This window comes from Sturnus vulgaris, chromosome 3, assembly GCF_052056855.1.
Source record: "Sturnus vulgaris isolate bStuVul1 chromosome 3, bStuVul1.hap1, whole genome shotgun sequence".
NCBI classification, from domain to species: domain Eukaryota; kingdom Metazoa; phylum Chordata; class Aves; order Passeriformes; family Sturnidae; genus Sturnus; species Sturnus vulgaris.
Window position 1 is genome coordinate 15,106,573 of NC_142245.1, and position 15,622 is coordinate 15,122,194.

Consider the following 15,622-nt stretch of genomic DNA (forward strand, 5'->3'; position numbering starts at 1 on the left):
GCAGAGGCTTGGGATAAAAAAAGACGAGCTATTACAGGAGGACTTGGCATTTGTTTTACCAACAGTTGTGTGTGACTCACTGTTGTGTGGTATTCTGTGTGCTTTTGCATAAGTGTGATTCCAATAATGAATACATTGAGAACTCGGGTTAATTTATTAGCTAGCAATTTGTTTCTGTGTTAAATGTACTTGTTATTAAAGCACAAATCAGCTCTAAGTCAGAAAAGAGATTCATATGTATAAATAGGAAATATCCTGTTGGAATAACTGAAGATCTGCAGTACCTGTAAAAGATGCAAATTAAACCCACTAAAATCTTCTCTTTATCAGTGCTTGTGGCATAACTGAGCAGTACCATCATTGCCATGAGGTCTAATTCTGAAAGTGCTGCCTTCCAGCTGATTCCTCTGTCCAGTGCCAGTGAATGTGCCAGTGAGAATATGCCTGAAGCACACCTTTTTTTTTTTTTTTTCTCAGAAAAACAAAAAGAGGAAACAATCCTCCCACTCCAAAGGGAAAAAAAAAAAAGAAAAAAGGTGATAAATCTATGTACTGATTCCTAATGCAAGAAAGAAAGGAGTTGTGAGATCTGCTCTCAAATATGCTGCTTTATTCAAAGCTTTTCTAAAGTGAAATCTTGGGTCATTCTGTTACCTCACCTATTTCTTTACTACCTGCAACTTTGCCTATGACAATTAACCTCTATTTTATGTAAGTTGTTTATGTTCCTTTGTAAATTAAAGAAAATCAGGATTACTATGAGAAAAATGAGATTTTTCAGGAGTACATTTAAAAAACAAACCGAACTTTAGAAGAGAATATGTACAAAGAAGGCAACAGCTGAACTTTAGTTCCAGAAACTATGGTTGCACATTTTCAGAGGGTAGCAGTGTAGCATTAGTGTTGCATTTAGGCTCCAGCCAGTTTACACAGTGTCATAATCATATACTATTGATCTGATGAACTGTGGTACCTTACTTCATTAAATAACTTGCATGTAATTCACACCTGTCAGTAGGCAGCTGCACAACAAGGGATTTGCTCTGGAGTAAAATTTCCAGTAGTGAAGCTGTACTTACATAAGAAACGAAAAAGAGAAAACCTGACAATTTGTATTGCACTATGTTGAGTCCCCCAGTCTCTTTTAGTAGGACCAGGGACAATCTTTTATCTTTTCTGAATCTCTGCTTTGCATGATTCAGATAAAATTTAATTAGCAATATTTTCTGCAATCCTGTCTTGTCTGAAAGCCTAATGGATCGAGTTTCATTGGAAACTACTTCTTCATCGAGATGAACATGAAAGTAGCACGTGATTAACTGCTAACAATGCAAAAATTTTGTGATAGCAGACAAGAAAAATTACCAAGTGAAAAAAATTAACTTTAAAACAAAAATAAAAATCTGACTTTCAATTCCAGAGCTTATACCTTAGCAAAATTCTCTGTCTGAGAGAAAGTGCTTTTCATGCCAGCAGCAACAAACTCAAAAAAACATGATTTCAAAGGTTTGATATTAAATCTGGGAAGATTGACTCATAGTCATAAAAATTCTTTATATATAGTTTATAAAAGGTGAAGTCTAATAGTCAGCATGGCTACTCAATACATACGATAAATATTTGTATATTAGGTGGAAATTACATGCACGTTTGATTTGTAAAAGCAGAACTCAATGTCATTTTGACCATCAGCAAAATTGAAATATTACCCAGAGTATGTTTTTGTAAAAATCGTATATTTAATAGTATAAAATGATCAGTCTAATTATCAACACTCTTATGGTACTGAACTAAACTGTAGGGCTACAGCTTATTTAGACTTAATATATTGGACTTCACTGCATATGATAGCTAATTGGCAATGTTCCAGTGCATATTTTCAGGAGCAAATATTCTGAGCTCCAGCTTATATGTTGGCACACTGACCTGGACTTCTGCTAGCCATCCATCATAACTGGCAGCTAGTGCATGACTCTATATAGTAATCTCAATAGGTTTGAGAGATGGATATCAGGAATTAGCAGGGGATCAATCTGAAAGGTTGTGGTTTTAAAGATGTAACTAATCACAGAATAAAAAGTGTTGCTTGGACAGTATGTTTTTAAAAAGAGGTTACACGTGTCATGTGCAATAGATCAAGTTTAACTTTTTTATTATAGAAGTGAATTTCTTAATACTATTCTCTGGAATGGTTTTCCCCTTTTAAGTCTATTGGGATCAGTTGAGATGAATTATCTCTCTATTCTGAGCTGGCAGTGACTGAAGGCACAGAGCTTCAGGAAACCTGGAAAGGTTTTGCATTCTAGATGTTCCGTCTGAGAAAAAGATGAAGAACCTTTATCATGACACAAGTGTTTTAACTTTGTTTTCAGTTCAGCAGATTGAAAAATGCAGGAATCGTTCTGCTGTGAATGAATTAGATCACATTTGTGGGAACAGACGGATCACCATATTTTAATCTATTATGTTTAATATCATGTTTGTGAGATTTACATTGTACCTCAGAGCTCTAGAGGAAAGCAAAATCTTATTTTCCAAATTATCTACATAGAACGGATAAAGCTTCAAGTGTCTTAGTGTATGATGCCACAAAGATTGCTAAGACTTTTGGCTGGTTTGCTAATAAATTCTATATGTTAATAGGTGTTTTCCTAAGCATGTTCCATTTTCTCTCTATTTCACTAATTCAAATGCAATTGAATTTTAGGGATGACATGTAGTGACTAAAGATTTTTCTCAGTCTTACAGACATTTATTTGTTTCAGGCTATTTCCTTGCAGGTAAACTGAAAACCATTACAAACAGCACTAAATTGCAGTCCCTTTCAAGAAATATGCCAGCTGAACCAGTAAAAGGTGTATCTGTGATTTACACCAATCAGAGCAAGATTAAAACCAGCCACATGGGGTAGTGGCAATTGTACTTTCTGAGTTCTGTCACTGTAAAACCTGTCTACAAGGCTCAGCAAACACTTAGGAAATCAACAGTTTTGCATTTGAGGTGATGCAGAAACACTCTGGTACTAGAGCAGCTGGTCTTGTGACCTAGGATCCAAAAGCAGCCAGACTGGGGGTTGTTCTGGAAAGCACAATGTAGATTAGAATGTATATTCAGATAAACTGCTGAAAATCTGTGCCAGCAAAAAAATCTGTCATTAATGAGGATTTAATGCTTGGAAAGAGACTGTGCTGTGCCTGCTTCCCTTCTCTGGCCAAGCAGCAGGCAGGTTCTTTTCTGTAGCATGTCCTGAGCAGCAGGTATGGAAAGCACCTGGTTAAACCTGCAGCCCGACACTTGAGGCTATGTTGATTGAAAGGTGACTCTTCTGTCTGCCAGACACACCCAACACATGAAAGAAATGTAGAGCCTGAATTGTTTTAAAACAAAAAAGCATCCTCCCCTTGGTGTTGAAGAAGAAAGTTATAGTTATGGCTTTTCAAAATAAGTCTGTCACAGAGCTAGGAATTACATGAAGAGAGAAAAGCACTGGTTTTCAGTCCTGAGTAAGTTGCCTGAGGTTCACTAGAGCAAGCTGTTTGTTATAGATGTCTGTCATTAGAATAATTTTTGGCAACAAAATTCCGTTTGCTTAGTGTTCATATTGCTGTTTAAAAGGCATCTAACTCCCCTTGCTCCCACATGGGTTTTACCAGGGATAGTTGGTCATTTTGCTGTTTAACACTGGTATCTCTAAGTTTCTCCTTTCACGTGTCCCTCAATCTTTTATTTCTTGGTGTACTTCTGAATGGATGGTTCTGGATGCACAGACTTCCCGCGGATCTTGGGGCTTCACTTATTGCCTTCTATCTCACTGTGCTGTGTCCCTCACTGGCATGGTCTGTGGTCAGCTTCCCTGAATATTGAGCAACTGTATGAACAAATTGTATGAAAAACTTGTATAACAATTGTATGAACAATTATATTGAACAAAAAGATGAACAATTGTGTTAGTGCTAGTGAGTTTCTAGATGGGGATTCTGTGATTTAATCCTTCTCTCTGAAATAGATGTATGTTTCCTGAACACATGAGCTGGCACATGGAAATAATGCCCAAGTACTTCTAAGTAATCAGCCATACAAATTTAAAGTCTACATTTACATTTGAAAAAATACAGTCCTCCAATGCTCTGGTATCATATACCTTATCAGAGTTTGTTTTCTTCTACATTTATTTTGAGGAATATTTTTTGGACTTATCTGTCATTCAGCACAAAAAGGCCAGAAGATCAAGTGTATCAAAGGTTCTGCTGGTTCTTTTTTGTATCTAATATTTATTTCTCCTCAACAGGTGATTTATATATTGGAGGAGTGGCCAAAGAAATGTTTAAATCCTTGCCCAAACTGGTGCATGCAAAGGAGGGATTCCAAGGCTGCCTTGCATCAGTTGACTTGAATGGACGGCTCCCTGATCTCATCTCAGATGCTCTCTTCTGCAATGGGCAAATAGAAAGAGGATGTGAAGGTATTAAATATGCTGGTTTTGTTTTTTCTTTTTTTTTAATATATAGATATACCTCATAGTGAAAGTACTGTGCCAATCCTGCAGAGGTTTTTTTTTATATTTACATTCCATACATCAAGAGACTATATTTTACCTGCTTCTAATTGATCTTGCTTGACCTTTTCTTACATAAAGGCTGTGTTTTTTTAGTATTATGGAGACAGGCATGTGCCTGCCCTAAAGCACAGAGATTGATCTGAGAACATGAGTTAACTTCAGAATGTTAAATGTAGGTTCCTTACTTCTCCAGTGACAAGATTTTTTTGCACGTGTCTTGTTTACTTCTGTTATATTTTAACTAATGATAACAACAGTAACAATTAGCTTCAATGCAGTTCTTTATATCTTCATAACATTCAGGCATTAGTTAATGTTGAGACATTAGCTAAGTAATTCCAATTTTAAAGCAGAGATTTTTGAGTTGGTTAATTCAAGGCTAATTTATGAAACTTTTTAATACCAATCTTCTTAATACCAATATCTTATATATTTTTGCTCACCCCTTAGACTAGTATTGACATGAATCTTTCTATCTGAAATCAGTAACAATCAAGTGTGTTTTATCTCACAATTTAATGTCTTTATTGATTCATCTGGAATACCATGAAATTTAAGTGAGGACAGAATTAGAAGAAGTGTATTTCTAATTCAAGGGTGTCAATCTCTAGCTATTTTTCCAGCTCTCATTTGATCCCACGTTATTTTTACTATGGTTTATGGAATAATTTGAATACATTTTCCCCTCCCTACATGTCTAATTTATTCATATAATTCTGGACTTTTTTTTGTTTATGTTCAATTTTATGTGCTCTTCCTTCTCTCAAGTGCCATTCTTCTCTGGACAGAAAAATGTGTAAATGACATTATAAAACCTATTTCAAGTTGGGATCATAAAGATTTTGATATCAAGTTTGTTAAGTGTGCAAATTGACATTGTAACAATCCAAGGAGAGTTGGGACGGTTCCTCAAGTTTCACAAGATAAAGCTTCCTGGTGCATAAAGTCTTTCTCCTCTTTTGTTGTGCCTACAGTACATTTGGACAGGTGGAACTTTTTTGTTCTTTACCTGCTACTTTTAGTTAACAATGCAAATTCTATTGTTAGTACATAGAAACAGACACTAAAGCTACATAAAAATATAAGATATATAAGATGGGAATTTTGCATATCTCTTTCATACAAAATTATGTATTAGTTTGCCACTGAGTTTAGAAAATTAGATTCTTCTTCCTGAATGGTTTTAGCAATTCCATCCCTGCACCATCCCTTCTGAGAGTCAAAGTATGCCTTAATTCCATTATACATTTCATAGCTTCTTTTGAAATTATGTAATTTCCTAAATGAGTTTTCTGTACTTCAAAGAAATATGGCCACAAGCCTGGTGTGTGAGTTCACCTTTTAAGCCGCTGGCACAACTCAGCTATCGGTGGATTCAACAAAGCTACTAACAATTTAATAAAGGCCATAAAGCTATTATCCTTTTTAGTAGAGGGTGAGTTTTTTCCATCACCAAAATCACCTGTCACAACAAACTGGTCAAACCAGATGTGCTGCCTGGCTCCCAGAGAACTGCCTCCTCAAAATGCCTGCAGAAGGAAATGTCTAACAGCACGGAATGAAATATCCCCTTCCAACCTTTCTGCTTAACCTTGCAAGTTATCTCTTCCATCTCACTTGTTTACTTCAAGTCCTCATGTTGACCCATCTGTCAGTCTTTTGTTTTCAGACCATTGAATCAGATGTCCAAAAAAAGTGTTCTGCCACCTAAAAGATGATTTAGGTCGCTTGTGAATTTAGGTGCCTCCTAGAAAACCCTTGCATGCCTCAAGCTGCTCCTAGCTCTGCTGCTGTGTCCAGCCGGGACTGTCTCCATCCTTACAGAGTTGAAAGTTCTGCACCACCCTCCAATGGGATGTGTAAGCCCTGGAAATCCCCTGAGACATCAGGTGCAAAGAGCTCAGGACACAGCAGCAGGAGTAATTTCAGAAGTGTTAGTCACCACCACTCTCAATTCCAAAGACAGCTGGTATATGTCCAGTGTTAAGACATCAGGTTCTGGAAAATCTGTCCTGAGAAGTGAGGCACTTGGATTTGTTGTTTTTCAGATTTATGGAATTGAATTCCCCAATTTTCAGGTACATATTGGGGGGGGGGAAGGTTTTTTTCTCTCTCTTGTTAAACTGTCAAACTCTGAAGCCATAATGTACTTCTAATTAATTTTATCTGTTAGATTTTGTACTTAAAATATTCATATTTCTCAATAATTTGATGGTCATAAGTGCATTAAACATTTTTAGCAAGACAACCCGTAGGATTGCTGTGGCAAGTTGGAAGGTTTGCATTTTGAAGCTTCAACCACAGGCAGAGAGATATCTCTATCGTTGAACATGAAACATAATTTACACTTGGCTGAATCCACTTTGTTGACAAATTTTCAATGACTAGAACAGATAGAAACTAACAGCTAGAAAGATAAATATGCTAACTAGCTCTTTGAATTGTTAATGGCAAACCCCAAAGCCAGGTTATGTCAACACTGTTTTCCTCTAGTCAAATCAATTGTTCTTCCTTTTCCCACTTAAAATAAAGTATGATACAACCATAGTTTTTATATAGTTATAAGAAAAATGCACTGTGTGTACATGTGCATCTAAAATGTAATTTGTGTACTATATGGACTATATGAAAAAAATCACAGTATTAACATACATGAAGATTCTTCGTGGTAAGATAAGAAATTTGGTTTTATAATATATTATAAAACATCTGTGTGTCAGTTTATAATGCTTATTGTCATATATATTGCATGCAATCCCTCACACAGGACAAATGTAAAGGAGATCACAAACTCAGTCAATTAAAAAGTCAGCAGTGAGAACTGAATAAATTAGAATATTTTAAAAATTTAATATGAAGAAAAGAAAAAGTGCTAGAAAAAAGTATATTACAGTATTTTTACTAACTACCTTAGTTCTTCAATACATAAATATATATATAGGAAAAGATGAACCTGTTATGGTAAATATCATAGTATTTACCACTATTAAACAGTTGTCTTCTGTTCTTTGGGGAAAAATAATCCTACTTTTGCTAAAAGAAATGCTTACATGCAAGCTAGTCTTGATGACAATTTTAGAATAATGACTAATAGAGATAAGCCAAGAGTGCTATGAATCAATTTAATACAAAGAAAAATACCCTATTTCTTTAACAAGAATGTATCTGCATTTTTTTCTAAATATATATTTTCACATGCACTTCCTAATGTGCTCACAGGGTCCTGCAGTTTATGTACTTTCAAGTCCTTGTGACTTTTGCTCTACTTTTGCAAAGATGAGGAAATTCAACATTGCATAACTAAAGTGTAAATAAATCCATGAATATATAACATTTAAACACCTACAGATATTTTCACTTCAGCTTTGTAAAGTTTCCGAGTAGCAGAATCTGGTGAGAAAAATTGTGTCTTGTCAGCTACGAGATTCTGTGATTATAATCCTCTGCTCAAAAAAGGGTGATGTAATGCCCAAATGTTTAAACTTCTGGGCTCAGAACTCCAAAGAAAAGGAAATCACTATCTAATGTCTGCCTGCTGCAGTCAGCTCTAGGTGTGGTGCTGTTTTTTATTTATTATTATTATCCTAACAGGAGAAAATAGAAGAAGTAATAATTTTGCCAAGACAGGGATGCAGTCTCCTGCCCTCCTTCTCAGTGACTTTGGTGACTGCTCAGGCCCTGCTTCAAAGATTGAGCTGTGCCTCATTTAAAGGAAGAGGCCATTGAGCTGACTTAAATCATTCTGATACGGATTTTAAATTTTTTTAATACCAGGAAATCAAAAGAAAATCCTTCAATGAGATATTTGAAGGTCTATGGGAAAATAAGGATTTCTTTCTGGGGCGTGATTTTTAATTTATTTATGTAATCTTTGGACCAGCTTTGCCCTGTCATCAATGACTGGTGGTGAGAGTTTCAAATGGATATTGATGTGCCTCCTCCAAAACAATTTGGGACAATTTTATAATCCAGATTGTAGAGCCAAACTTTTTCCTTGTAATGTCAAGAGTTAGTGTGAAATGTGTGTGAGAGTTCATAGTAAACTGTGGTTCACGGTGTGTATTTCAGTCTTCATGCACCAATGAGAAAGGCCTAGAAAAATGCAGACCACAGAGGATGATGGTGCTAATTATTCTTGAATTCAGTGTATCTGAACATGACAAAAGGCTAGTCAGGATTCAGCCATGCATTTACTCTGTTAACGCATTCATAGATATCCAAGGAAGAAAAAAACGCAGACTTTTAATTTTCCTCCATTACATGTCATCAGCTCAATTAACCATTATATTTCTAGTAAAATACTGGCAAATTACTGCTTTCTTATTTTGGCTTGCCTGAAGATTTATGGCTATTAGCATTAATTTGTTTGCATTATATGGCATTTCTTTCTCTCTTTAACAGCAGCATGCACTTTATTCTGAATGATTTTTTTCTGTGTTTGCTGCCATTTCAATATTGCTTACTAACATTTACTATATTTTGCTTTTTTTTTATTTTGCTGACAAAGTTGCATTGATGAAAGCTGATTTGCAAGGTAGATAGCCCTGTGTGTATTAAACAAGACTGAAACCCCCAATGCACAGTTGGATTTTTGCAATAAATGCTCTGTACATTTCAGAACTAAAGTGTGTTGCTTCATTGCTGATTTTGCTTTTCACACCTCTAAAACAATGGGCTAAATGAACCTTCGTTTTCCAGCATTGTTTGCATAAAGGCTTTCAGTCTTGAATATGTTTGTATAGTGATTGCTTTAGTGCTTTGATCATTCCTTTTTGAAATTTCTTTATATTTCAGTAGTCTAGTTATGATTCTCTAGAAACAGAGTAGCTTTGTTTTTTCATGTGTATGTCACATTTTGGCATGCCAGTTCATTAGTAGTCTGATTTTCTGCATTCCCCCTTTAAGAAGGAACCTGCATGGGATCCCTGAAGCATGTGAATTGGTTCTTGTCAACATTCCAGCCAAATAATCCAAACTGCTCTGAATTTCAGACCTAAATCATTTAAAATAATTCGTGGGATTAAAATAATTGTAATAGTGTAGCTTCATTTTATTATTTCTGAAAATTTGTTTCATTTTTCTATTTCATTATCCAGTCCTTCATATCCCAGAGTTTTGATTCCTGTGGCATCTGGCATTGCTGTTTGAAATGTATTTACAGGAAGAAATAATGAAGTTTTTAGACAATTTTTAGCCAGTTAATGGTCTGACACGAGATTAACAAATAACTGACAACCCAGTTTACATTCCACTGTACCTGGAATAATTCTGCTTCCGTTTTGTGCATTCTTATGTGTTTGACATATTGATCTTACAACTAAAGCCAACCACCCCCCCTTTTAATGTTACATGCTGCTCCAAAACCAGCAGAGTTTATGTGCGTTTGACTCGGTAACTCTTTGCTCATTTGATTTGAGATGTTGGCAACTACTCAATGTGACCCACTGAGAAGTGCCTTTCTTTGGAAGACGAAGTGCAAGTCCTTTTTTGTGTGTTCTCATTAGGCCCCAGCACAACGTGCCAAGAGGATTCCTGTGCAAACCAGGGCGTGTGCTTACAGCAGTGGGATGGATTCAGCTGTGACTGTAGCATGACCTCCTTTAGTGGACCATTATGCAATGACCGTAAGTACATGAAAAAATGTCCCTCTGAACACCTGAGGCCTCCAAGGCAACGTTTGAAGCAAGTTCCAAAAGCTTTATATTGTTTTAATATTAGATATTTAACTGGACTGGTAAACCCTAAGGCTTATGCTAAGAACAAAGAATATGCTTTATAAATCTTGGACAATGTACAGTGTCAAACACAGGCAGAACTTGGTTTTGTTACACTTGATTCCAAGTCTAATATACTGATGGTTACCTGTTTGATGCAGTCCCTTTCCTGCATAAATATTACAAGTGAATTTTTTTTCTGATTGAAAACACATTTTACATTTTGTTATCTTAATGTAGCACTATCACAAGGGCTATAATTACTGTGAAACAGTTGAGAAGGCTTATTATCTCCCTTTGTGGATTTCTTTAGGTGACACACTAAACATGCCAATAATAAAAGCATGCTGAGTATTTTAGTTCATTTAGATTTCATCTGAATAACACACAGCTACCATCTGGTCTTCCAGGAAAAGCTTAAATGTGTCAAAAATAAGGGTCCTGATTCATCAGCTTCATAATGTAGTTTTATTCCAATCTAACCTTATTGATCTAAATAGAATTATGCAGGAGTGATGGTGGAATAATAATGGAAAAGCCATAATGTTTCATGGTAAATGAAAGTAAGCTGCTGACTTTTGGGTTTTATTTATCACATTTGTAATATCCAAATGCTGCCGATATTTATATGGGTATATGAAGATGAAATTTCTTTAAGGCATTTTTATTTCTATTTGTATCCATTTATCTGAAAAATATTACTGATGATAGAGAGTGTTGTATAGTGTAGGCTATAAAGCATAGTCAAGTAGTACGGATTTTTCTGTCTTGTTCTGGTTCTCCACTCTACAGCAAGGCATGCCATCGTGGACAAACCCAAAACCAGCAGAATATTTATAATTTGAAAAGATTTTGGCTCAAATCGCATTTTTCACAAGGCTAGGAAATTAACCGTATGCAAAAGCTAATTTATTCCCATGAAAGCTCTATAGTTTTAAAACTAGGGAAAGGATGAAAGGACTCATTCTGTTTCTCTGCAGAAATGAAATGTGGTATTGAAAAACTTTCAATGATTTGAGCAATGATTTGGGTCTACTTTATGTATATGAGTTTGCACTTCCCATCAATGTACATGATTAGTCATATTGCTAAATGTACATTTTTAAAGTTTCATCCCCCTACCTACTACAAGAGAAAAATGTTTCTGCTTTGCTTTTACATTTTATTTCTGTTTTCTGATCTTTTGAGTTGTTTCAGAAGTAACTAAAACCTATGAATAGAAAGTTGCAGACGAAACACCTAACAAAAGAAAACTCAGTTTATTACTTTTAGTAGCAATTGTTGTGTGGATGTGGAATATTCTATGAATTATTTCTTCAAGAGATAGCGAATTCATAAATTTAGCAAATTGATGAGCTTATTTAAGAAAGATATTTATCTGTGAATGCTCATTTATGTAGTAACACCATGGACTACATTGCACACAATTGAGATATTTCACAATATGCCATTTCTGATGATGGTAAATGAGCCCTTTTAGAAGCTGGTTGCTAAAAACACTTACTTTATTCTCATAAAAATATATTTTACTTTTTTTTTAATCACATGCATGAAATATAAATTTATCTTCGATATGGATGTTTTGTAACAGAATGCAGAGTCTAGCAAATATAATACACTAGGTTTCTGCTTTATCTTGGCTCCTTAGATTGGTTCAGATACCAAGAAAATCTGCAAAGCCCATCTAATAAGAGAGAATTTTCATAACGGTAAATGTGCAGGAAAGGAGGAAAGATGATGCTGCCAGTGTCATCTGCATGCTCCAAGCTTGCTCTCTGCTGTGTTTGGGAAGAGCATAATGGGAAGGGAAATGATGAAATGTTACTACAGCTTTTGCAAAGCGGCACAGGCTGCACGCCACAGACTAAACCTCACAGCACGGAAATAAGACAAATTCCCTTCATGTGAGGAAACCTTCCAGCGACAGGTCTGGAATAGCACCTGCTTGTTGCTGAAAATGCTTCCCCTTCAGGAAGGATGTGGGCACCTTCTTGAGCATGTTTCCATTGCAGATTGTGCGTGGAGCGACGCTGGTTGACAGAAGCTCAAATTTAACCCAGTGTTGCTACTCAGGCAGGCCCTTGGCTCACTTTACAAGTGAATATACTGTTTTATAGAAAATGGAATACTTAAGATGTCAAAATTTCATAGACAGAGATTTTTTTTTAGTCTCAAACTCCAAAAATTGACCACTTAAAAATAAGTGTCAATGGTAATAAGAGAAACAGTTAGAAGTACTTAGTTCCCTCAACCAAGGTAATGGTATCTCCATGAAAACAGTCTTAGAAAGTGTGCTGTTATTGCGAAAATGCTGGACAGATGAAGGAGGAGGGAAGAAAACAACAGTCAGATAAGACCGAGTGGATGTTTAGATAGGTGGCTCTTTCAGCCAGGATTTAACACATCACATCTCACCTCTGATTGGTTCCACGAGTTCTTAGGGGGCATATATAAGCAGAAATTTCAGTGATAAAGGTGCCAAGGTGAGAGGGGACCTGTCCAACCCCTCTGTTCAGAGCAGAGTCGGATTGCACAGGTTGTCTGCATCATCTTCTCCAAAGATGAAGGCTCCATAACCACTCTGGGAAACCTGTCACAGTGCTCATTCACCCTCACAGTACACATATTTTCCTAAAGTTTAAATGATATTTCATATATTTATTTGTGTCTATTTATTCTTGCTCTGTCACTGGGCACCACTAAGAAAAATCTGTCTTCTTTACCTCACATACATCAGATATTTAAAAACATTGATGCATCCCCACTGAGCCTTCTCTTCTCCTGGCCGAGCAGCCCCTGCCTCCTCATCCTCTCTTCATAGGAGAGAGCCCTTGATGGCCTTTGTGGCTCTTTGCTGGGCTTGTTCCTGTGTTCTCATGTTGTTCTTGCACTGGGTAGCCCAGCACATGGGGGCAGTGCTCCAGATGCATCTCAGCAGAGCTGAGTAGTGTGGAAGGATTACATCTCTCAACCTTTCTGCAAAGTTTTACCAGCAACAACCAGTTCTGGTCTTCTTTTTTTTTGCCACAAGAGCACATTGCTGATGCACATACAACTTGCTGACTATCAGGATGCCCAGATCCCTCTCTGCCAAGCTGCTTTCCAGCTGGTCAGACCCCAGCTTGTCCTGATGTGAGGGTTTATTCCTCCCGAGGTGCAGGATTTGGCATTTTTTAGGAGTTTCTTGCCAATGCATTTCTCCAGCTTGTCAGCATCCCTCTGAATGGCAGCACATGCATTTGATCAATCAACCACTCCTCCCAGCTTCAGATCATCTGCAATTTGCATAAATGTGCACAAATTACCTTTCTGCATTTGAGCTGATACTTTCAATGCATTTCCCATAGTAACCCTAGAGCACAAAGATCTGACATGCATCATTCCTGGGCTTAACAGTGCAAACGTTTCACGGGTATCCTTCTTGTCCTAAATTTCCAAAACAGAAAGTGGGGAGGAAATAATGAAGGAAGTGGTTTCTTGGAAAGTGTTATAATCCATTCCATTAATATGCTGTGCAAGATGTTTCTTTAATTTTTGTGATAACAGCTAATTATTACTCCTGTGCTATTCAGTGTATTACCAGAGGTGAAAATGTGGAAATGAAAATGAAGGGGTTTTTGTTTGTTTGTTTGTTTGTTTGGGGGTTTTTTTGTAAAGTTCTCTCATAATAAACACCAGGTAAGGCAGATTGTTTTCTTTCCTAGTCCAAGAGTGTCCTCTGTGTGTCTGCTAGGGAAGAAGGAGAAATCTAGGGAATTCACTCCTATGGAAAAAGAACTGGGTCAGCTAAGTGTAAGGCTATAGTTTTAAAAGTGTAGTCAGGAACAGCAACTAATAAAGTCGCAAATCTCAGTAATCCAGTGAGTACGAAGTGCATGTCGACCCTAAGCCTTCCTGGTGGCAGAGGTGGGAGCTTTCAGTGTGCTGCAGTGTCCTGTCTGCTGGAAGATATGCACAGCAGGACAAGTTTAGACCCCAAGATGCTATCCAGTTTGTAATTTTATTCCTGTGATGTGATATGACACTTAGAGATTCAGGGCACTAGTGCTCTTTAGATGTGATAGGCAGAAGTGTTACACTGATTGGTGTAAAGCTTGCAGCAGTGGTTTTTCCTACAAATGGTATCATAAAGAGACTGTACTAAAAGGACAATTAATGGCTGTTCTTACGAATGGATACATGTCCAATGAGAAAATACATCATGAACACAGTAACCATATCTAACAGCGGGTTATGTAGAGAAAGGTATCCTATATTTCTATTTTTTTTCTTAATAAGAATAGGGTTGAAAATTACCCTGACACAGCAGAGAAGAGATTATCTGCTTTCTATAAGTTTACATTGGTTTTTACTCGGGCAGTCTTTAAGTATAGCCATATTAGTGAGTGTAATGGCATGTTTGTGGAAACAAATACTGCTATTATGGCATGGAAAATAGCAGACATAATAACATCGTCATTGTCACATTGCATTAGTATAGAAGTGTTCTGTGCCAAATTACAGGGCAGCTTCAACACTGTCTGTTACCTTAAAGGAATAATGTATTGGTGTTGTACTCATGATAACTAACACTGTGTCAACACTTGCACTAAAATCCAGTTCTGAAGGGTTAGTGCTTCTCCAGGCAGTCTCTTCTGGCTAGGAATTCAACATTCTCAACCACTGTGAGTATAAAACTCTTTTTAAAACGTTCTTTTGTTTGATTTTTACTCTTTATCAAGAAAAAATCAAAAGCCCTAATTTAAACAGAGAACTGTGTCAATATTATAAACATGGCTTCACATAAAACATGGGGGTTTTTTGTTTTTTTTTTTTGCTATTTGTTCTTATTACAGATATACCTTTCAGCTAAGACTTTATCTGTCTTTGTCAGATTAAACTCCAATTGTGTCTTGGCTTTAATCGCCTTTCTACACTGGGGGTTTAAACATGTATATTTCCAGAAAAACAAATCCTAATTATTTTATATTGAACATACTGAACGGTGGATATTTCTGACTGTTGCTGAGGGTATAGAAACAAGACACTGTAAAAATTAATTAGTAAAAATTTATGAGAGATTTCAATATTAGAGTATTTGATATGATAAAAAATTTGAGAAGGAACTGAATTGTCTCTTCACTGTAGTGTTTGGAAAGTGTATTAAGTAATACCGAGGTACAATTTGAAGCACAAGACTTCTAAATATTGGGTCAGCATTCAGCAGTAAATGAGTGGCCTTATAAAAACACCAGCCACCTTTGCTGCAGAGCTCGGATCAAAACGAGCACAATCCCACACTAAATGAGACAGGAGTCGTACTTTGGGAACATGTAATTAGTGAGAATGTAATAGCCCAGATGCATGGCAG

At 36.5% G+C, this 15,622-nt stretch overlaps 1 protein-coding gene across 22 annotated transcripts in view; it reads left to right on the top strand.

Annotated features, from left to right (window-relative positions):
- NRXN1 (neurexin 1) overlaps window positions 1–15,622 on the top strand; it is a 671,565-nt gene that overhangs the window by 326,024 nt on the left and 329,919 nt on the right. For 13 of the 22 annotated variants that reach the window (XM_088161005.1, XM_088161008.1, XM_088161015.1 and 10 more), the window contains 2 exons: window positions 4,289–4,462; window positions 10,063–10,182. In XM_088161005.1, coding sequence (XP_088017131.1) covers window positions 4,289–4,462; window positions 10,063–10,182 — 294 coding nt within the window. Of the gene's footprint in view, window positions 1–4,288; window positions 4,463–9,065; window positions 9,093–10,062; window positions 10,183–15,622 lie in introns of all 22 variants that reach the window. The other 9 variants (XM_088161001.1, XM_088161002.1, XM_088161013.1 and 6 more) reach the window with 1 other exon arrangement.